The sequence below is a fragment of the Vulpes lagopus genome, chromosome 19 (genome assembly GCF_018345385.1).
Source record: "Vulpes lagopus strain Blue_001 chromosome 19, ASM1834538v1, whole genome shotgun sequence".
Lineage (NCBI taxonomy): Eukaryota > Metazoa > Chordata > Mammalia > Carnivora > Canidae > Vulpes > Vulpes lagopus.
Window position 1 is genome coordinate 11,995,824 of NC_054842.1, and position 23,434 is coordinate 12,019,257.

The 23,434-nt window shown below is 45.3% G+C and overlaps 3 protein-coding genes across 9 annotated transcripts in view; 2 read left to right on the top strand and 1 right to left on the bottom strand.

The window, feature by feature from the left end:
• The window catches only part of SEC22C (SEC22 homolog C, vesicle trafficking protein), a 29,811-nt gene extending 28,772 nt beyond the window's left edge, over window positions 1–1,039 (bottom strand). For 2 of the 3 annotated variants that reach the window (XR_005984632.1, XM_041734472.1), the window contains exon 1: window positions 184–413. The gene's annotated coding sequence lies outside the window, so the exon portion shown is untranslated. Of the gene's footprint in view, window positions 1–183; window positions 414–532 lie in introns of those variants that run through there. The other variant, XM_041734473.1, reaches the window with a different exon arrangement.
• A 5,508-nt stretch (window positions 1,040–6,547) lies between these two features.
• SS18L2 (SS18 like 2) lies at window positions 6,548–9,580 on the top strand. Its single transcript, XM_041733568.1, has 3 exons — window positions 6,548–6,726; window positions 6,996–7,072; window positions 9,028–9,580. Exons 1-3 carry the CDS (start codon window positions 6,658–6,660, stop codon window positions 9,113–9,115), a joined length of 234 nt encoding a protein of 77 aa, XP_041589502.1. The 5' UTR covers window positions 6,548–6,657; the 3' UTR covers window positions 9,116–9,580.
• Window positions 9,581–21,236: 11,656 nt separating this feature from the next.
• Window positions 21,237–23,434, top strand: part of NKTR (natural killer cell triggering receptor) — a 51,027-nt gene continuing 48,829 nt past the window's right edge. For 3 of the 5 annotated variants that reach the window (XM_041734313.1, XM_041734314.1, XM_041734315.1), the window contains exons 1-2: window positions 21,261–21,391; window positions 21,584–21,664. In XM_041734313.1, coding sequence (XP_041590247.1) covers window positions 21,607–21,664 — 58 coding nt within the window. In that variant the 5' untranslated portion in view covers window positions 21,261–21,391; window positions 21,584–21,606. Of the gene's footprint in view, window positions 21,392–21,583; window positions 21,665–23,434 lie in introns of all 5 variants that reach the window. The other 2 variants (XM_041734311.1, XM_041734312.1) reach the window with 1 other exon arrangement.

The window sequence follows — 23,434 nt, forward strand, 5'->3', positions numbered from 1 at the left end:
GGGGGAAGCCAGGCGGACAGATGACGCCGACGAGCCCCACGGAGCCAGGTGGGGCCAAGCCCGGCCCCAGGGTGGGGCGGGCCCGGGGCCGCCTCCACCTCCAGGCCCGCCCTGCGCCACACCCGACCCCGCCTGCTTTCGGCTAACGGGCCGCGGCGCCCGGCTCCACCCGCGAGCCCTCACCTCGCCCGGACGGCGGCCTCCGGGAGTCGGCGCCCGCGGGTCGCGCCGCCTCGCCGCAGTACCACCCGCCGCCGCCTCCGCAACCTCAGCCCACCGGGCGGACCCGGCCCAGGTCACTGGCGGCCCAGGCGCAGGTAGGCGGAGGTGCGCATGCGCAGGCCTTGAGTCTCCATTCGCTGCTGCTAAGCGACACCCGCACCCGAGCCGACCAATCCCGGAGCGCTCTCCCCGCCCGCCGCTGGCCGAGTCCCGAACCAGCGGGTTCTTAAAGGGCTGCGACCCAACGGCGCAGGGGCTGTGGCCCCGGCGCGCGCGCCTCTCGGCTTGCGTCCCTTCTCCTGGCTCTCACCCGTGTGGGCTTGATGTCCAGGCCTGTAATTCCCACGTCCGGAGGTGCCAGGAGACTTCTCCGTCCCAGCTCGGTTCCTGCCGGGGTAGAGTACACGACTGACGCGCCGGGGCAGGCAGGTTCCGCGTAACTGCGCGACACGCCCCGGCTGTGGGTTCCGCTGTCTGCGCGGCGGGGCGGGAAGCCCGAGATAGGCAAAACCAAAGAGCACAGCCTCCTGCCACCTCGGAGGAGGTGCTGAAGTCCGACCCTGGAGGGACACACCTCAGTCTGGGGGTGGAGGCGCTCACAGATACCACAGATGCGGGGCCCGCTGCGGGGAAGCTGAATTCGTCCATTTAGTTTTCCTCCAACAAATTTTGAGCACCTGCTGTGTGTCAGACACTATGCCAGGCACTGGGGACACAGAAGGAACTCCTGACACTAAGAACTATGTTAAGAGAGGGCAGAGGGCAGCCCGGGCGGCTCAGCGGTTTAGCGCCGCCTTCAGCCCAGGGCCTGATCCTGGGGCCCCGGGATCGAGTCCCGCGTCCCGCATCGGGCTCCCTGCATGGAGCCTGCTTGTCCCTCGGCCTGTGTCTCTGCCTCTCTCTCTCTCTCTCTCTCTCTCTCTCTCTCTCTCTCTCTCTCTCTGTCTCATGAGTAAATAAATGAAATCTTTAAAAAAAGAGGGCAGAGTGAGAGCACCAATCGAACAATTCAACAGTTACACGTGTGTTTAAATACAAACTGAGACGTGTGCTCTTCAGAGAGGAACAAGGTTTCCTTTTTAAGATTATTTTATTTTATTTATTCATGAGAGACACACAGAGAGAGGCAGAGACCTAGGCAGAGGGAGAAGCAGGCTTCCTCCGGGGAGCCTGATGGGGGACTCCATCCCAGGATCCTGGGATCACGACCTGAGCCAAAGGCAGACGCTTAACTACTGAGCCGCTCAGGCATCCCAGGAACAAGGCTTTTTAGAGAAATTACGGGAGCTTCCGGTCTGAACTTGGGAGTCAGAGGAGGCTTCTTTGAGAATGTGACACCAGCTGACTAGTAGCTAAGAGGCAAAAGGGGATAGAAGACTGGTTCAGACAGAGGGTAGAGTATGTATAAAGAACAGGAAGGCAGCAAGGCTTCTTTGAGGGATGAAAAGAAACGGGGTAGTACATGAGAAGCTAGTGTTGAACAGGCACAGAATTTCAACTGGGAAGGAGGAAAAAGTCATGAAAATGAATAATAGTGATGGCTGCACAACAATGTATAATTTTAAACGTCACAGAATTGTACATTTAAAAATGGTTAAAACGGGGCAGGGGTGGAGGAGCGGGTGGCTGGGTGGCTCAGTTGATTAAACGTCTGCCTTCAGCTCAGATCATAATCCCTGGGTCCTGGGATGGAGCCCTGGGTTGGGCTCCCTTACCAGGGGAGTCTGCTTTCCCTCACCCCTCCTTCCCATTCGTGCTCTCTCTTGCTCACTCTCTCAGATAAATACATAAAATCTTTTTAAAAATAAAAATAATATCTTTAATAAATGGTTAAAATGGTAAATTTTATGTATATTTTACCACAAAGAAGAAAAAGACAAGAAAGAAAGAAAAAACTCAGAGTTTAGACAGTAAGGAATATGGTGAGAGCCACTAGAGAGAATAGAAGAGCTAAGACCACGTAGGATCTTGTAGGCCATGGTAGAAAGTTTAGGACAGTGGAAAACTGATCAAATTTGCATTTTGTAAATCACTTTGGCTGCTGAAGTTAAGATCAAAATGAAGAAGGCTCATGGAAGCTCTGATAGGGGAGCTGGGAAGCCAATGCAGCCATCTGGGCATGAGAGGATGAAGTTGGAGCTTGGACTTAGACCTGAGCGATGGTGAAGAGGGTGAGAACTAGGCAGTCTGCAGAGACATAGAGGAGAAAAATCAACAAGACTTGGTGATGATCTGGATGTGAAACTACCGTTTCACAAAGTAGCTTCAAAGACAATGCCACTGTTCAGCCTTGAGTGACTGGGTAGAAAGTGGAGGGATTCATGGATATAAAGAACACTGGAAAAGGATCTGATTTTGGAGAGACAAATGATCACTAGTTCCATCTCAGACAAACTGAATTTGAGGCACCCTTTGACACTTCTGGTTGGGATGTCATTGTACACAGTCGAATATACAGGTTGGCATTCCATGTACAGGTCTAGGCTGGACATAGACTTTTGAAAATCATCACCAAATGGGCAGAAATTGAAGCAGACCTTACATAGAGAAAAATTACAAAATGAAAACAGAAGAGAGCTATGACAGAGTTGACCTCCAGGGATCGCCACTGAGTCAGGGTTGGCCTGTGTGACAAATGATCATGAGGCTAGATCATAAGAGGCACAAAAGATAAAAACAATGAGATTTGATTGGTAAAGGAGATTGAAACCCCCTCACTGTATGTGCCAGGAAAGAGGCTAGGATTCCCTCTGAAAGTGCATTCACACGTGAATGGAGATGAGGTCTTCTCACCACAGTCATGAAAACAAGGCTCTGGCTTGGAATGAGGAAGGAAAAATTGGCACCAGACCTACAGCTTTTGAATATGGAGCCCCGGGTTCTCAGAATCTACCGTTTGAGTGCTTTATAATAGGGCTTTGTGCCTTCTGATTGGTGCAGCTCATGTGACTGGGGCACCAGAGTGGACTGGGCTAAAAGGTAAGATGTAGAATCTGAAGTCCTAGCCCTCCTCTCCATCACTGGTCATTTTGACTTTCCCAGGCTTCTTCATCCCTCCACTTCAGGATCACACCCTGAACTGCTTATCACCACAGAAGAGCTCCACGTTTGAAGTTGTAAATGCAGACACCTGATCTCTGTCCCTTGACTGTTCTCAGAAATCTGCCCACTGTTCTCTGGCCTGCAGAAGCCTCCACTCCACTTCTCCTTCTTACTTTGTTCAATGTATCACCTCTCCCCAATCTTTATTTCCTTCCCCATCAGTTGAAAGTCCAAGGTTTATCACTTCCATCACCTTTTTCCCAATATGCTTACCTCCATTCTGCAATTATTCTTCTGTCACACCTGCCTGGCAGGTCTCCAACTCTGGGCGAAAAAAATCCAACCTTCTGGGTTTCTCTAACTCTGTTCCTGAGCTATAAGTACTGCTGGAAAAAAAATCTTACAACCACACAGATCAGTGCTATGTATATGCATTGCCCACCTCCACCAGGTCCTCAACACTGTCCAGCAGTCCTATGTTTGCCTCTCTCCAATTCTCCAGAATACCAGCCTCAAAATCTCCTGCATGCTTCCCCAATCTTCCACTCTTCAACATCCCCCTCACTTTCCCAGGTGCGTTCTTCACCAAGAAAAGAACAACCATTAAAGGGATAGCCCTCAGCTTGCACCAACTTCTGTCCCTCCCAACTACCACCTTTGTTCCCTTTTCCCCTTCACAGTCAAACTTCTCGGAAAGAGTGGCCTTCTCTAAAGATTCCATTTGCTTCACCTTTTCTGTATTTCACTATCCCTGACAATTCTCACTGCTGCCTCGACATATTGCTGGAATTTCCTCCATTAAGGATATCAAAGACCTAGTCTCTACCTTGATTGACCTTTCCACAGCATTTGTAATTGCTGTTCTGTCTTGCTTTCCTACTCACTCTTATTTCCCATATGACTGTCTCGCCTCTACCCCTCCACGCTCCCGGATTTCCTCTTATATCTCTAGTCTCCCCCCGCCCCCATTCTCCTTTGTAGTTTCTTTTCCTTGGCCAGGAGAGAAGCCAACTCACTTTCCTTGAGTAGTCTTATCCCCTGCTTGGTTCCAGTCAGTTTCCACAAGTGATGCTTCTCAAAGTGATGCTTTTATCACCAACCCGTCCCTTGACCCTGAGTTCCAGACCCAAATAGCCAGCCTTGCCTCTCCATTTGACCACCTTGCATGTACATGGTCAAGGCTAACTTTCTCACTCTCACTTCCAGTCCAGCTTCTCCTTCACTGTTCCTTGTCTGAATAAATGGCATTACCAGTCTCTCAGTTGCTTAAGCCAGGACACCAGAAGTCATCCCTAATTATTCCTCTCTCCCTCCCCCATTAATTCACTAAGGGCCTGTGGAGTCTATTCCTCATGTCTTTCAAATGCACAGATTTCTTTTTTCACTGCTCCCACCATTTCTGGCCTACACATCTGCTGCAAATAGCTCTCTCCGTGTTTGTTTGTTTCTCCTTTCTTCTTCTTGTCTGGCTGCCCTACCTTTCACCATACTACAGCCAGGAAAACTCTAAAATGCATCTCTGACTTCATTTTCCTTTTGCCTAAAACCATCTATGGCTCTGATTATTCTAAGGAGAGAGCCCGGGCTCTGGATACTTGTCACCTGGGTAACCTTCACTTCCTCTTCATACTGAAACGTCTATTCTCCTGGAGGGCGTTCCCTGCATGCTGGACCAGGTTGGTCCCCTACACTTGCCCCAACTTGACTCCGGACTCCTGTCCACACAGGGGACACCTGTGTGGCTCCATGGTTGAGTGTCTGCCTTTGGCTCAGGGCGTGATTGTGGAGTCCCAGGATCAAGTCCCACATCGGCTCCCCAAAGGGAGCCTGCTTCTCCCTCTGCCTATGTCTCTGCCTCTCTCTGTGTCTCTCATGAATAAATAAATAAAAATCTTTAACATCATCTCTGTTATGGTCCTTCCTCATTTGTGTAACAATAGGACTAAGCAGGGCCTAAATTCTCCTCCTAATGATCCTTCTCTGCCCCACTCTGCTTTCTGCAGAACCTCTGGGGACTTTTCCTGGGGAGGGAGACTGGTTTGCGAAGACAGGCTCCGGAATCAGGAAGCCCTAAAGTCTTGGCCCAGTTTAGATATGTTGCCCCATGTTTCTCAGTGGTATGAAAGCTGTGAAATGGGATGAAAGCTGCTTCCTTTCAGGGTTGAATAAGGGGACTGTGGAGGGAGAGCCCAGCAAAAGTAGATGTGAGTGCTCTGGGTCAGGGTCACCACTCAGGGAAATGAAGCTCTGGGGAAGAATTGCCCCAGATCTTTTTTGAGGAAATTTTTCCAAGGTCTTCCAAATGATGTGGCTGTCGCTCATTCTGTGCTGCAAGGAAAACCAACCTTGTTCCCAGGTCCTTAAGGGATGGGCTGAACCAGAGAGAAGACAACCACTTCAGAGTTTCGGTGGTTGCCGGTAGTAACTATATGGCCTAGGTGGGTGGGCCCAGCTTCCTTCTTTTCTCTTGCAGCAAACCACCTCTGCAGTATGTTGCACGGGCAGTATGGAGTAATAGCTAAGACTGAAGATTCTAGGGGCACCTGGGTGGTTCAGTGGCTGAGCCTCTGCCTTTGGCTCAGGTCATGAATCTGGGGTGCAGGATCGAGTCTTGCATTGGGTTCCTTGCAGGGAGCCTGCTTCTCCCTGTGCCTGTCTCTGCCTCTGTGAGTCTCTCATGAATAAATAAATAAAAGATTAAAGAAAAAAAAAAGAACGAGGGTTCTAAAAAAGCCATACTCCCTGTGTACAGATACCAGCTTTGCCCTTAATTGCCGTTAGATCTTAGGCAGGTTGCTTCACCTGTTTTCTCGTCTGTAAAATGGAGAAAATAATAGTGCTTTCTAGGGTTGTAAACCTAATAAGCATTATTACTACCCAGAGGAAAAATAGGTACGTATGTGAGTTTCTCCCTCTGCAAAGAGTAAAGCTAACACCAGTGTTTTCCTAGGCCCTGCAGGGTTTGGCTTGGCAGGAGGCAAAGGCTAGGGTTCACGCTCCCGACGCAGATCTGTTGGAACCGCAGTGATGTCGAAAAGAGGGAGGCGTGGACTCGGAGACCGAAAGCTGGTTGCGGCCACGACTCCCCCGTGACCCGGGCGGGCGGACCGGACGCACGGCCCCGCCCCGAGGCTAGCCCAGCTGACTGCGCACAAGCCCGGGAGGGGCAGGCAGCTCCGCGCCCCAGGGGCGGGGCGCAGGCTGACGCTCCGAGCATCGCCCTTGCGCGCCCAATCACGAATGACGTTGCGCCCTGGCAGTCCACGGGAGGACCCAATCAGCGTCGAGAGCGTGGGTCGGTGCCGCTGTGGCCCTGGTGGGGCTGGGGCTGCTGGTTGGCTCCAGGCGTGGGGGTGCGCGGGGCTGAGGCCGGGGCCCACCCGGCTTTCCGGGATGTCGGTGGCCTTCGTACCGGACTGGCTGAAAGGCAAGGCGGAAGTCAATCAGGAGACGATCCAGCGGGTGAGCGCTAAGCGCGGGCAGAGAGACGTTCCTTAGTTGAGGTCCCGAGGGAAGCTTCCTGGAGGGAGCAGCATCTCAGCTCAGGCCTGTGGCGTGCGTAGGGGGTCGACTTGCAGGGGTGTGGAGTGAGATGGGAACGGAGTCGGCAAAGGCACTGGGGCGGGACAGCTCGGCATGGGAGACAGCGGGGGTCGGGGTGGGAGGGGTGCGGGGAGTGTTCCCGGCTGTCCCGATGACACGCTGACTGACCCCGTTCTCTGGCCTTTCAGCTCTTGGAGGAGAATGACCAACTCATCCGCTGTATCGTGGAGTATCAGAACAAAGGCCGGGCGAATGAGTGTGTCCAGTAAGTACCCTCCCCACCTCTGACTTTTGAGTGTAGGCTGGAACCATGATACAGCAACTGCCCTGAACTGGGAGTCTTGGGTGATGGATTGCCCATGAAGCTCTCAGGGAAGTTGCTTACCTGCCCAAGGCCACACAGCACATTGTGAAGTCTAGATTCAGACGTGGCACCATCTTCAAAACTTGAGTTATGCTCATTGCAAATCTCAGGTAGACATGTCAGCTGATGGCAACAGGGATGGGAAGGGAGGGAGCACATGGAAAACTAGTCTCAAGAGATGTAAGCTGTGGCCCCTTTCTCCTCATAGATCTCCAGCTTATCTCCAGCTTTTCGGGGCTGGGGCGGGGGGGGGGGGTTGTGTGTCAGATCATTTGACTGCTGAGTTCCCTTTCATTTATTTATTTATTTTAAGTAGACTTCAGGACTAGCATAGAGCCCAGGGAGTGTCTTGAACTCACCACCCTGAGATTAAGACCTGAGCTAAGATGAAGAGTCAGAGGCTTCACCAACTAAGCGCCCCATCCCCTTCATTTTCTAACTTGGAGTCAGCCTGTAATGCACACAAAGACCAATAAAAGACTTCCAAGTTAATTAAGCCAAAGGCAAATTCTGCACAGTAATTGAATGTGGTCTCTAGCTATATACCAAAATGAGAGACAATAGTCTCTTTTCTAAATGTAGTCCAGGATTATGCTCCATTTATTATAGAAAAATACATTTTTCATTCCTACTGAAGATCTCTTTAAGAAAACCATACTTTCCCCATCCCCTTAAAAAAAAAAAAATCACCTATAGTCCCTTACTGAACAACTCAATGAAATAGTTGAGATATCCATCTTTGGGTGAGTCTTTACATTTGGTTCTGGCATCTGGTAATTTGCTTTTTTGCAGTTTATAGTAAACTCTCATTTTTCTATACAGAAAATAGTTGCAAAGACATTCTCAACCTATGGGTAAGAAAGTTATCAAGATTTCACATTTATAGGCCATGCTTCCTGGCTCCCTTAGTCTGATTTGTCTTCCTGGATAGAGAATTATACTCCTTGATTGATAATCACTACAATAGTAAGCTCATATTAATACCATAAAAGTGCCTTGTCCCTTCATTAAGTTTGTTCCACAAATATTTCACAAGTACTACTGACTACCAGAAACTGTTGCAGCTATTGGGGAATAGGTACCAAAACCAGCTCTGCTTTTTACCAAATCAGGTACCAGCTCTGCCCTTATGGAGTTTACATTCTACACTCAAGAATCTAGAGAGAGGAAATCATATAATTAGGTACATACTAATAAGTGCTTTGAGTAAGAATAAAGCAGTGTTAGTGGCGGGAAGGGGTGTTGTTGAGGGTATCTGATGGAACATCTGAGTAGAACCAGATGTGAGGGAGCCAGCCATATGGATGTATATATAAGGCAGAGACAGAATCAGGTGGAAAAGCCCCATAGACTGGAGCACACTGTTGTCTTCAAATCAGAGCAAAGAGGATACAGCAGCCAGAACTCAATGAGCGAAGGGAAAATGGTAGGAGCTGAGGTCAGAGAGATAATTAGAGGCCCCAACCATGTAGAGCCTTGTAGGCCATCAGAAAAGTTGGAAGGGCTAAGCTTTAGTCAGAATGAGAGGGGACCATTTGGAGGGTTTTAGTCAGAGGTGTGGCAAGTCTTGACTTAACCTGTACAATAATCACTTATGTTGCCATGTGGGGAATAGACTCGTCCAATACAATAGTCTAAGCAAGGATAGTGGCTTGGCCCAGAGAGCTGTGAAAGTGATAAGTGAGAACAGGTAAGATTCTGGATATATTTGCATTGGTTAAACAAGGAGGTTGATCATACTGAATCATCCAATCAATAGATGTGCCATTCTAGTATAGTGGGTAAATTCCTTTCCAGTATTTTGTTCATGTTCAGCAAGACAAAGCCTCTAATTTTTGCCTCTTTTTCACCTATAGGTACCAACATGTGTTACATAGAAATCTCATTTATTTGGCTACCATCGCAGATGCCAACCCAACCAGTGCTTCAAAAGCAATGGAATAATCTTTCAGTTGGCTGTCATGAGGAGTAACTGAGTGTAATCCATGTCCTATGAAGTAAAGACAGGCTCTTTACCAACTCAACTGCTTAAAATATGAATGAACCCTCTACGGCTCTTTTAAAAAATGTGACAATGTGAAGAAAGCTACTAGATTAACTGTATTCTCAGTGTAAATATTTACTTTAATAATTAAGCAGATTTAGTGGACTCCAGATGTCCTCTTTTCTGATAGGCATGTTGGGATAACAAAGATATCATGGGCATCATCTTCAATTCTACCTTTTCAGCTTCAACCTGAAGAGGAAACTGAGCAGGTGATACGCAATTAACAGGAATTGGGGAGACTCCTGAGGCCCTGCCAAATGGGCATGTAACTGTGTGCTCCCTTCTACCAGTTTGTAGTCATGGACCTGATCATCCTTTTCAGGTTGCTTTGAAATAAAACTTGCCTTTCCATGCAACACTCATATTGAGGTATAGAGATTTTCATGTAAGTGTTCCATTTGGTCTTCTAGAAAAACTATAAGAACTTAAAAATATATGTAACAACACTACCATTGCTACCAAAATCAATGGTCATTCTTCATTATTATTTAATATAATCTAATAATAAACTTTTAAAATACTTTTTAAAACACATTTTTCCTCCTATCTTTTGAAGGTTCTTGGCTGGGGCTCTATACCAAATGACAGATTAACAAAAGAAAAACATAAAAATTAAGTTTTATGTGACATGGGAGCCCTTCACAAGGAAATGAAGACCCAAAGATAGTTAAACCTGAGTATTTTTATATGAGATTTGGTAAAAAGTGGAAAGCTATGGAAAACTGAGAGGACCGAAGGATATGAGCTATGTGTAGTAAACTGGGGGAACTTAGCATGGCCTTTTCATTCAAATTCTCAGTGTCCCTCCATTTTAAGAGATAAGGATGCGCCTTTCTTCTGGGTATAGGGAGGGCACCCCTCACATGAGGGTCTCATCACCTGGTTCATGGGAGGTCAGAGAGTCCTTCCAATATCTGCCATTTTTCAGATTCTTCAGCTCAAAATATTCAATAAGCCAAGGTGCCACGTTTTGGAGTATTATGTCCTGAGCCCCATCAGTTATCATGGAATGTCTTTTTGTTGATTTAACTCAGGATCCAAACGAGATTCATACACTGCATTGTGCTGATGTCCGTTAAGTCTCTGTAAAAATAATTAGCAGTTCCCCTTCTTGTCTTCTTTGCTATTGGTGCAAAAACTAGGTCATTTGCCCTAAAATTTCTCATATTCTGGATTTGCCTAGTTGTATCCCTATGGTGTCATTAAATATGTCCCACTATTGCCCACTTTTCCTATAAACTGGTAGATCTAAAGGCTCATTCAGACTGAGATTCTAATATTTTTGGCAAGTATACATCATAGGAGGTAAGAGGTACTTGCTTTTGCATCACATCAAGAATGAGTTGACTTATTAATCAGGTGCTCAATAGCCTTTCACTTAAATTATGGTCTACCAAGTTTTGATCTATTACTTCATCAGGGATTTATACTGATGGTTTCCTATCTTATCATCCCTCTGCCTTTATTATCTTTATTCAGTAAAGAACTTTCCCTCTTTGAGACTTATCTGTAAAATGAAGCAGGGAGATTTTCTTAAGTAAACACAAAATTAGAACCTCTGGTGCCTGGCTTATTTAGTAGGAATCAAGGGTTACAACCCAGAGAGACTAATGTGCCAATAGTGAAGAGAGATCTCATTTTGAATCATAGCTCAACTGCAACCTCTGAGAGCTCTTGTTTCCTCACCTATATAATGAGGATAATGAATGTAGTATTTGCCTCCTAAGGTTGTTAGATTGAGATACTGTGGTTGAGAGCTGGGCATGTAGTAAACACAATGTATTAATGTGTGCTCTGATGTGTTATCTGAGGGCTCTGGCCCTTTCTGGCCCTTCTCAAGTCTGGGAAGAAGCCTGTTCTTTGCTCCCTCACCTATTCTTCCATCCTTAGGGTTCTAACCCATTAACAGACTCTTCCTTCTGCCTCTGTTCATGGGGTTGGTGCCCATACTCTATGCCAAGTGGGCTCTTGGGCCTGACCTGGTGAGCAGATATGGTGGGCACTATGCAATGTTTTTAGTTTTGAATTAGTTACTAATATTTAGAGAGGATTTTCCATTAAAGCCTGGATTTCTAGCCATGCTGGCCCTGTAGGTCCACATGGCAACCATCAGCTGGAGTTGGATGGCAGCTGTCTCTCTTTACTAGGCAGCTTGGCTTGTCTACAAATGGCTTGGCTCTAGCTGGAATGAGAGCACCAGCTGATGTTTCAATTTGTGTCTCGCCTAAAACAGCCTGAGACAAGGCCTTGGGCACAGATAGTTTATTTGGGAGATGATCTCAGGAAGCAGGAATAAGGCTGTGAGAAGAGTGAGTCAGAGAATGAGGAAAAGCCACTAAATGGGTGTGTTGCCAAGGCCATTGCTGTAGGCAATAAGAGCTCAATTGGTGGTTGGGGGATGATCTCAAAAGCATACAAATGTCCCAGAAGTGTCCACCTGAGTTGGAGTTGCTTACAGGGGACTGGACTAATAAACAGCCTTTGCAGCCAAGTTGGCCCTAGATGTCAGAGGAAGAAGAAAGTAAAAAGTGGCATGGCAGCGCCTGAGGTGGGCTTCTATCAGCACAAGGCTGAGTCTGATCTCGCAGGAACTGTTAACTACCAGCAAGGTAGGCAAGGGTCTGTGATGGAGCATCAGAGGTTCCAGTGTGTGGGCTCTGAGTAAGCCAGCATGGCCTAGAGCAGTTAAGTGTAGCTTCCTGTGTAGAAGGGATAATAGCCTTGAAGACAAAATCCAGTTCTCTCTCAGATGGAAGGAGCTTATGACCTGCTGTGTTCCTCTCCCTTTGTCTCTTGGAAGGTATTTCAATCCGCACGCAGAGGACTGAAGCAGGGCAAATCACAGCCTCTGGAAACAGCTGAGGCTACTTAAGCTACAGTTTACCCTATCTCCAGAGGGCCCCCTTCTGGGGAGATACACTGGAGAAGCTGGGACAGGCCAGTTAGTTGTCATTGTATGTGCCCACACCCACCCACCTCTACCTGTCTGCTTCAGAGATAGCCTGAAGCACAAGTATCTGCCATCCCTCTTAATGGGCCCAGAAATCAATATAGTTGTGAAACGTGATTTAAAAAGGTGAAGACCAAACCTGACCAATGTATTCACCATTCTCCTCAGAGGACCTCCTGCTTCAAGATTAAGTCTCTACTCAGCCTGTCTACCCTTTTCCAGCTCTCAGGGTCAAGCTGATCTTCCCAACAGCCTACAGAGGGCCTGAGCCTTTCTCTGGGGTTCCCAAGCCTGCCTCCCAGGATTTGCAGCTGTGGTGACTTCTGTCATTATCACATTCTCCTGGGTTGAGGATATGGCAGCTAAAACAAAGAAAGCAGATAATTTGAGGTTAGGTTTCTTTCCCTTTTTGTTTTTTTTAAGATTATTTATTTATTCATGAGAGACACAGCGAGAGAGGCAGAGACATAGGCAGAGGGAGAAGCAGGATCCCTGCAGGGAGCTCGATATGGGATTCTTATCCCAGAACCCTGGGATCATGACCTGAGCCAAAGGCAGACATTTAACCACCGAACCACCCAGGTTTCCCTTGAGGTCAGGTTTATTCCACAAATTGTGAAGCTATATTTCCACTGCCTCATGAGGCTTTTTGACATCCCAGTCTGACTTTTGGGGACCCCAAGTAACAATATGGCTAGGGAGGAAAGGATGTTCAATGCTATCTCCTATGCTCTTAAACCTCTGTAATCAACTTCAATTCCTAAAGGTGATGATTCCTAGAATCATCTAGTCTATTTCTTAAGTTGGGTACGTAGTATCTTCATTTTGTTGGTACTCTACCTCACACATAATAAGGTTTTGATTCCATTTTTTAATAAAGGCAAATTTAAGAAGTTAATTAATCTATTACCTCTTTTCCCAGTGAAAACCCTACAGATATTCCTCTGGAATCTAGGTGTTCTGTTCAGTCACTGGGACCTTTCTTTCCTTCCTAAATCTTTTTAATAAGAGTCTAGGGTCCAAAGGGAGGTTTTTTCATTTCTGCTTGTGATAAACTCATTCATTCAAAAAATATTTTCTGAATCACTAGTATGAGCTGAAGGTCCTGCAGTGAGGAAGCCAGACAATGTCATTGCTCTCACGGAAACTTCATTCTCATGTAAAGAAGACAACACAGTATAAATATCCTGTATTTATGGGGGAGACAGGCAATAAAATATAAACAATCAAGGAAAGTTTCACATGGCAATAAGTGCTGTGCAGAGAATTACATCAGGGTCATGTGCTGGAGAGTGTCTGGGTGGCTACTTTAAATTATGGAATCAGGAATGACCCTAGAAAGTAACACTGCAGCTGAGATATGAATAACAAAACCTGACACATGACCATCAAGGGACCAAGCAGTACAGACAGAAGCAAGAGCTATGCAAAGACCTTTCATTCCAATTGGTTATTTTTTCCTCTCTTTCTCTTGAGTCCATTTATAGAGCAGTGTTCACCTATGTGGTCATCAACTCAATTATAACATGAGTTATCCAGGCCTTATGCTGGGCTCGTGAAGAAAATAGAGAAGAAAGAGCACAGGGCCCTGCTTTCAGGGAGCTCCTAATAAGCCTGACAAGACAAAAGAGACCCACACAAGGCATGGACCAGGGCACTATGCAAGACCAAGGATGCTGAGAAATTGTCCAGATATTGAAGCTGCAGGGAATCCAAGTGAAATTACCAAGTGCTTCTTATATAGCATAGAAAAAGTCTAGGCTTTTCAATTCCTGAACACTCTTTTGTCTGCAAACAAAAAATTGCCAGTGGCAGCAGAAGCTTTCAGCATCCCACACTCATTCCTCGAACTTTAATTGTACTGCAGCTGAGTCCCAACAGTCCGTATCTCTGTCCTGAAGACTTTTTTCTAAAACTGGAAGTCTGCCTTGCCCAGGCATAGCAGACCAGAAGAACCTGGGGATTACCATGCTGGGAACAGCCCTCAACTGACTCTCGGTAGAGGAGTATTATGATTATTATGAGTATACTCATAAGTATATACTTATGAGTATTAGATGAGCTGGGAGTATTAACGTCCCAGCTCCCTCACCCCTCCATAGGGACAATTCCAAGATGTTTCTTCTGTACTGGTTGCCAGAGCTCCCCATCAGGGTTAAGCTCTAATCACCACCATGGTAGATGGCTTAATAGCACACACCTTATTGGCTATCTTCCCAGTTCACTTCTTCACTCTCTAGATGGAATTTCCTAGGGCCACTTTTCAAATAAGCAGGTTGCATTCAACCAATGTCTGAGAATCCTCTTCTAAGGGAAACAACCAAGATACTGGTTGTTTAATGCTTTACCTTTGGTGGATAGACCCAGATGGATTGGCTGAGCAAATATAGCTTCCATTAGTACCAGAGCAGATGAAAAATTTTTACCACAACCTAATTTACTTGCAAAAACTAGTGTCTAGAAAAAACCAAGGACTCAGCAGAATTTAAAGTTTGAAATCAGAGAACAAGTTGATCAGAAAGTAAGGAAACTGTCTAACAGGAAGTGCTTGTCATAGTGTTTTTCATATGAATTTGGTGGGATCCAAGTTCCCTGCTAAAGAGGATGAAGCATTCAACATTTGTGAAATATAGTCCTGCTTTAATGCAAGTTAGTGGCTAAAAAAAAGCCACTTGCCTAAAAGCCCAAAAGATGGATGTAGTATCAACAATTAAGGTGACTTCTTAGTTGGTACCCATTGCCTCAGTGGCCATCTCTGTGCTGCCATACCCCCATGCTTCTCCTGATTACTGGCCCCACCCCAAGCTGATCAATCACAGGAATTGCCCACTATTGTGGCCATCAAGACTGACTGGCATATTAACGTCATCAAGTCAACCAAATGTCTCGCTGGGATTTTTCTTACTAGTGCTGGCAGATAAAGTGCTATCCACTCAGACTTCCAGGCTATAAAGATGTATGTTTGGAGCTGCTATGGCCATGTCCTCTGACCCTCATAGAGAAAAGAAAGCCCATCTGCTCTTGACTAATCTTATGAGAATGTTATTCTATCAAACTACACATTTTTATGTAAAATGAAATAGTCTACTCCCTTGTTTCCCACAAAAAAAGAAATCTAGGATTTAAAAAAAATGTGTTTTCAAATTTTCAATATAGATTTTTGTTATCAAATTCTGGTATATTTGTTGCTGTGTTGTAGGTCTAAGATTACCTCCAGTTTTGATGATTAGCTAGGAGGACTCAAAGGACTCAGCATATAGCTATGATTTATTACAGCAAAAGACCACAAAATCGGCAAAGGAAAAAGGCATATGGGGTGAAGCCCAGAGGAAACCAGGTTCTAGCTTTCCCCTTCCCAATTCATTCCTCCAGGGATGAATCATAACAACATGTGAGAAAATGTCTACCAGGGAAGTTCATTAAAGACTCAGTGCTCAGTTTTTACTGGGAGATGGTCACATATGTATGCATCCTCTGCCTAGTACATACCAAATTTCCAGATTTCCAGAAGGAAAGCAGGTGCTCAGCATAAACCATATTGTTTGCTCAAACAGTTTAGGCAGAATGAAGCACTAATCGTTTAACTGAAGTTTTCTTTAAATGTTGGAAATTGATTACAGTACAGGTTCCCAGATCCACCCACAGGCCAACTTTTAAGCAAGTCCTTCTAAAGATGGCAGTCTTGGACTTACTCTTTTCTGTACAATTTTCTATTGAAGATATAGGATATCTTTTTATTTAAAAAATGGTGTAAGCAGGGGCACCTGGGTGGCTCAGTTGGTTAAGCATCTCAGGGTCCTGGGATCCAGCCCCACATCCTTCCTGCTTGTGCTCTGTAAAATAAATAAATTGGATTTCTTTTCTCTCCTTTTGTTCATCTTTTTGTCCTTTCCCTAAGTTATAAAAATGTAAAAGTTAACTTGGTAGGGATCCCTGCTTGAGGCTAACCTGTGTATTACAGAGGATATACTAAAGGAGCTGAGAGGCAATAGATAGATAACCAATACACCATACATTGGGATAATCATGTGCCTTTTCTTTAATCTGTTAATATGGTGAATTATAGGAATAGATTCTCTGATGCTGAATCATCTTTGCATTCTGAGTTAAAGCCAACTAGGTCATGAACATCTGGGGGTTTAATGCATTTGGGGTTTAAATACTAGGAAAAGTCCATTTCCTAGTGTTTTATTTGGACTTTTAAATCCATGTTTATAATGAGATTGGTCTATAACTTCCTTAAAAAAAAAAGATTTAATTTACTTACTTGACAGAGAGAGGGAGAGAGCACAAGCAGGGGGAGCAGCAGAAATAGACTGAGAAATAGGCTCCCCACTGAGCAGGGGCCAGATGTGGGCCTGATCCCAGGACACTTGGATCATGACCTGAGCCAAAGGCAGATGCTGAACTGACTGACCCACCCAGGTGCCCCAGGTACATAACTTTCTTGCCCTCTTTGTTTGGTATTGGCATCACAAGATAAGTTAGGTAGCTGTCTTTTTTCCATTCTCTAAAATATTTTGATTGAGAAAAGATTATTGATCCTTAAGGGTCTGGTAAAATGTGCCTATGAGACAATGTGGAACTTGTGTTTTTGGAAAGGAAGACTATATTTGTTCTTACTGGTATTATTATGAGTAATTTCAAAGAAATATAGAAGCGGAGAATATAGCTCAAAAATCCCCATATACCTCTCACTTAGATGCAATAATGAAGATTTTTGCCACATTTGTTTCACTCATTATACCTCAAAAACTAAGAACATTTTCTTGCATAACCACAATTTCATTATCTTTATCTTCATTATTCATTATTAGGTGTCTATCAAAATTAAGTGTAGTTCCTTGATTTCACCTAATATCTAGACCATTATCAAATTTCCCATTTAGTTATGTCAAAATGTCCTTCACAGAGTCTTGGTGTCCATTGAAAGATGAATAAAGATGTGGTCTATATATACAATGGAATATTACTCAATCATTAGAAATGACAAATACCCACCATTTGCTTCAACATGGATGGAACTGGAAGGTATTACTCTGAATGAAGTAAGTCAATCCGAGAAGGACAAACATTATATGGTCTCATTTCATTTGGGGAATATGAAAAATAGTGAAAGGGAATAAAGGGGAAAGCAGAGAAAATGAATGGGAAATATCAGTGAGAGTGACAGAACATGAGAGACTCCTAACTCTGGGAAATGAACAAGGGGTGGTGGAAAGGAAGTTTGGGTGGGGGGTTGGGGTGACTGGGTGATGGGCACTGAGGGGGCACTTGACAGGATGAGCACTGGATGTTATGCTATATGTTGGCAAATTGAACTCCAATAATAAAAAAAAAAGTCCTTCACAGTTGTTTGGAAAATTAGGGATTACTAATTCAACTTCTTCAATGCTTGTTAGTTTATTCAGGCCTTCTATTTCTTTGAATCAATTTTGGTAATTTCTATTTTCTAGAAAATTATGTTTCATCTAAATTTCCCCACTAGTACTCCTGATTAGTTTTGCCAGAGTCCTATCCATTGAAGTGCCAACTGCTGGTGTAATCCTGTTGTAATAAGCTTAACACCCAGAATCATGACCTGAAAATTCCTACTACTGAGTCTTCTCCAAATTAAGCCTGAGTTTGTAAACTCCTTGGATATTAATTTTCTACTACTCTTGCTGATGAGGGAAGAGGTATCAGTCCGTTTGGTGGATGCTAGCCCTAGGTTTTATCCTGGTAGTTTCTTCACCTTAACCAAGTAGCATACCTTATCCTCAAATCTGAAATATAATTTCAACTCACAGGACGGAATAAAATAATTTTCAGCAAAGAGAGAACTTAGAACATATTTCATCCTGCTTATTTTACAGATGAAGAAACTGAACTCCAGGATCAGAGTGATTTGCCCCAGATCATATGCAGGAAAGACACTTTAGTGAGTGGAGTGTCAAGAGAAGAATGAATTCCAGGAGATTCAAAGTATTTTAAATACTCCTCAAATTAAGCATTTCATTCCAGGGCCCTAAAGCCAACCTTACACTGAAGCCAGCTGCCCCAAAGCACAGTAATGACCAATTGCTCCCCTTCTTTCCTAAGTCTTTGTATGGAAGTTAGCTTTACCAACTAATTTCATCTCTGAATAGGCATGTACTGTTTTGCTTTTTCCAAACCTATTAAATGGTTAGCTGTAACACTGTAAGCAAAATCAGACCCAGGATCACTGGCTCTCAATTCAGCCTAGGTTACAAATATGAAACCCAGGAGACTTGCTCTACTAGGGATACTGTACTTTTAGAGAGGGAGATCTGGCAACCTCTGACAGGTATAGCACTTCCATGATGGTGCAGGTCTGTGCACTTTACAAGGTGGCACAGGTGCAAAAACAGATGAGAAACTACCTAAGTGACTCTAATTTTTAAATTTACTATAAAGCTATAGTAACCAAAACTGTGTGCCACTTCACACTCATTAGGATGGCAATTAAAAAAAAAAAAACCCCACAACATAACAAGCATTGGTGATGATGCTGAGAAATTGAAACCTTGTGCAATGCTGATGGGAATGTAAAATAGGGCAGTCACCATGAAAACCAGAATGGCAGTTCCTCATAAAAACAGAATTAGCTGGGGGCACCTGGGTGGCTTAGTCGGTTAAGCATCTGTCTTTGGCTCAGGTCATGATCCCAGAGTTCTGGGACCCAGCTGAGGTTGGGTTCCCTGCTGAGCTTGGAGCCTGCTTGTCTCTCTTCCTCTGTCCTTTCCCCTGTTCACTCTCTCTCTCAAATAAATAAAACCTTTTAAAAAAAAAGAAATTTAAAACAATTAGCTTATGACCTACCAATTCCACTTCTGGATATGTGCCCAAAGGAACTGAAGCAGGATCTCAAAGAGAAATTTGTACACTCATCCACACAGCAGTATTCTTCACAATAGCTAAAGATGGAAGGAACCCAAGTGTCCGTCCATCTGCTGATGAATGGATAAAGAAATAATGGTATATTCATACAATGGAGTACTATTTAGCCTTTAAAAAAAGGAAATCCTGCAATATGTGAGAACATTGATGAAAGGAGAACATTATGCTAAGTGAAACAAGTTAGTCACAAGACACAAATTGTACGATTCCATTTAATGCGTGGTAACTAAAATAGTCAAACTTATAGAAGCAATGTATAAAATAATAATTGCCAAAGGATGGGAAGGGAGGGAAAGTAGTTATCAATGGTCATAAAATTTCACCTGTGCAAGATAGATGAATACTAGAAATCCGCTGTACAACATTGTGTCTATTTTTTTTTCAACATTGTGTCTATTGATTAACATACCATATCTTACACTTGAAATCTGTTAAGGTTGGGGGTGGTGGTGGTGCCTGGGTGGCTCATTTGCGCTGAGCATTCAACTCTTGATTTTGGCTCAGGTCATGATTTTGGAGTTGTGAGATCCAGCCCTGTGCCAGGCTCCCCATTTAGCTAGCAGTCTGCTTGTCCCTCTTCCTCTGCTCCTCCCTCCACTTGGTCACGCTAGCTCTCAAATAAATAAATAAATAAATAAATAAATAAATAAATAAATAAAATCTTAGAAAAAAAAACTTGTCAAGAGGGTAGATCTCATGTTAAGTGTTCTTACCCCAATAAACTAAAAACGGGGCGGGGGAGGGGCGCCTGGGTGGTTTAGGTAGTTAAGTCTCTGCCTTCTGCTCAGGTCATGATCCCAGGAACCTGGGAATCCAGCAGCAGCAGGCTCCTGCTCACTGGAGAGCCTCCTTCTCACTCTCCCCCTTGCCACTCCCCCTGCTCAAGCTTGCTTTGTCTCTCACACTCTCTCAAATAAAATCTTAAAAAAAAAAAAATGTAGAGTAGTTGCCTGAGGCTGGGTGCAGAGAATGCAGAGTTACTGGTTTATGGATACAGTTTCAGTTTTCCAAGATGAAAAATGTGGAGATAAAAAAAAAAATGTGGAGAGATGTTGGTGATTGCGCGACAATGAGAATGTACTTAATGCCTCTGAACTGTACACTCAGAGTTAAATGATAATTTTGTGCAGTGTGTATTTTACAGTTTTAATAAAATAACTTAACAATGGGCCCTGGCATAAAGATACACCGAACAGTCAACAAAATAAAGTCCAGAAGCAGATCCACACATAAGTCATCACAAAGCCAAGGTAATTCAACTGACAAGAGGCAGTTTTTTCCAACAAATGGTGGTGGAACTACTCTATGCTTCCATGGGGAGGAGGGGGTAAGAACTTCAACTTGTACCCGACACAACGAAAAATTCCAATAGATCTTAGACTTACATGTAAACATTCTAGAAGAAAATACGGGAGAAAGTCTTCAAGCGGTTTCCTAGCACAGAAAAAGCACAAACCACGCGTGAAAACTAAGTAACTTCACTGAAATTGAAAACTGCTTTGCACAAAAATCAGTGATGCTTTGCACCATCATCAAAACAATGAAAACGACCCAGCTCAGGAGAAAACATTCGGAATTACATAGAGCAAAAGATTTGCATTTAGAGCATACATATGTCACCTGTTTGACAATACATCTGTACTCGGAACTCCCGCATCCAATAATAAGACGAACACGAATAAAACGTGGGCAAAGGTCTTGGGCGGACTCTTCACAAAAGATGAATGGCCATGGACAAAGACTATGCCAGCGACGTGGGCGCCAGAGGGGGAACGAACGCACACCTACGCCCTTTGAAATGCGACAGCCTAACAAGAGGAGAGTATCATCTACTTCTTGCAAAAAGGAAAACAGGCCAAAAGATCCGTCGCTCCACTGCCACTTCCCTCGCAGATCGCGAGCAGGTGTACACAACACGGAAGCATCGCGATACGGGAAAGTACGCGGACACTCGGATCCGGAGGGAAGGCGAGAGGAAACAGAGCGCAGGCGCGGCCAGGACTCCCAGATTGGACGACTGACTCTAACGGGGCGGGAAGGGGCGGGGCAAAAAAAGACGAGTTCAGGTATAGGAGAGTCGGGCTAGAGGCTCCTCGGGAGTTCCCCGACACGCCCACCTGCGCGCGCACGCTTCGGTTCAACACGCCCTTCAAGACCGTGCTCTCGCGGTATTTGTCCCGACTCTCGCGGGGTTTAGCGTGGCAAGGGAGGCCGGCCCGGGGGAGGGGGTGGTGGTCCGTTAGTGGCGTTGGGCTCTGGCAGCCGCGGTGGCAGCGCCTTCTCTTCCGCTCACGGAGAGCTGCTCAGGCTGGAGGCCAACCAGGTGAAGAGCTCGTCCGTATGTGCGTGCGCGCTGCCTGGGGGTCGGGAGGCCCGGGGCTGGGGTGGGGGGACCCCGTCTCGGCCTCCCGCGGTGTCGCGACAGGCCGGCGCGAGGAGGCGACCGTGGCGCGGGCTCCGCCCCAGCCCCCGCCCTAGCTCCCGCCCTGACCGCTTTCGTCCCCCTTTCTCCTAGCTCTTGCCGCCGCCTCGGTCGCGATGGGGGCGCAGGACCGGCCGCAGTGCCACTTCGACATCGAGATCAACCGGGAGCCGGGTGAGCGGGAGACTGGGTTGGTGCTGGGGCTTGGACGGTCCCCGGGGGAAGGGGAGGGGTCTGTCCTCGTCGACCCTCCCCCGAGCCTTCTTGGGAGCGGGTGAGCGTCGTCAGCACTACCTTTGCTCCCGAGCGAAAATCGATGGAGAGGAGAGGGGCCCGTATCCGCGCCTCGCCTCCTGCTGGGCCCGGGCCTCGCCCTCCGAAGCCCCTCGCCCTGCACCCCCGGACTGAGTGTCCGTGCGGTGCCTGGCGCCCAGAAAAGGAGTGCAGCCCTTCTCGGACTTTTTCTCTCTCGGTGCCTCTCGGGGCAAACACTCCCAGTTCCTTTTTTTGTTTTGTTTTGTTTTTGCCTCCGTACTGTGAGGCTTGGACCCGTAAATTCTGTACTTCCTAATCCTTGGATATCAGTAGGTTAACTCCCACTTCTGTTTTTTCCTTAAGTGTCTTTAGCCAGCACTTCTTGGTTCATGGGAAAATGACTTAGTGAAAAGTCTTGTGTGATAAATACAGCAAAGTATTCTGTACCAACAAACAGACTTGCAGCACGCATGCACTTAGCATTCTATGTCTAGGGAATCTAGCCGTTCGTTAGTATATATTATTGAAAATAAAATATTTTCTTTTAGAGGGTAGTTCTTATTCTAAGTAGTAGAGCCTGCCCGGTTCCGAACTGTTTCCTTAGAAAGAGATAAAATAAAATATTTTTTTCTTCTCTCAGGCTTTTAGAAGTTTTAGTTGGAAACATATGCAGTCTTTGTGCAGCATCTCGTTCAGCAGATTCTTGAGAGCCTGCTCCTGTTCAAAACTGGGGATATAGCAATGAATAAAACAAAGGACTTTCTTCCTTGTAATTTGTATTCTGTTGGGGGAAGCAGACCATAAACAAGGGGGGAAACCGCAGTGGCTTGTAGTAGGGGTACTGTTTTAATATGTTGGTCAGAAAAGGCTGTTTTGTGATGATAGCTATGCAGACATCTGAAGAAGATGAAGCGAGCCATTGTGGATATCTCTGAGGAGCATTCCTAGCGAAGGAAGTTAGTACAAAAAGGCGCTGAGGAGGGAGTGTGCTTTGGTGTTTGAAGAACTGCCCGAAGCCCAGGGTGGAGTGGAGGAGGGATGAGAGTAGCAGGAAATGGCTCTAGACCATTTGAGGACTTTTGACTCTGAGATACGGAGGTATTGAAGCGGGACTGACGCCTGGGTGGCTCAGTGGTTGAGCGTCTGCCTTTGGCTCGGGGTGTGATCCTGGAGTTCCGGGATGAGTCCCACATCCGGCTCCTGCGAGCAGTCTGCTTCTCCCTCCGCCTGTGTCTCTGCCTCGCTCTGTCTCTCTCATGAATAAATAAGTAAAATCTTAAAAAAGATATTGAAGGATTTTGAGCAAAGTAATGTTGTGATCTTAGAAATATTGTTGCATTCTGTTTTTAATATTTTGAACCTTAATGAAGCTTAATCCTTACTCTACAGTTGAGTCCATGTTTCTGATAACAGGGCTTATGGGTTTGTTTTTTTTTTAAGAATTAAAAATAGCAGACTCATGAAAAATGTAAACAAAAAAGGTTCTATAGCCATGTAAAGTACTCCTTTCCTAGTACATGTTCATATCCTAGATTTGCAGCTAACCTTTGTTATGAACAATTTTCAGAATGCTTTTGCTGAATGTTGAACAAACTTCAATCCCCGGCATTCAAAGTAATTCATTATAATACCATTCCAATAGAAATGACTAGCACTCTTTAAAACACTGAATCATACAAGGAATGCTTA

Excerpts from the sequence above, each read along its gene's own strand:
- SS18L2 (XM_041733568.1), top strand. The coding sequence starts at position 6,658 with ATGTCGGTGGCCTTCGTACCGGACTGGCTGAAAGGCAAGGCGGAAGTC. Across the intron at positions 6,727-6,995 it reads ATCAGGAGACGATCCAGCGG|CTCTTGGAGGAGAATGACCA; the intron begins GTGAGCGCTAAG and ends CTGGCCTTTCAG. Across the intron at positions 7,073-9,027 it reads CGGGCGAATGAGTGTGTCCA|GTACCAACATGTGTTACATA; the intron begins GTAAGTACCCTC and ends TTTCACCTATAG.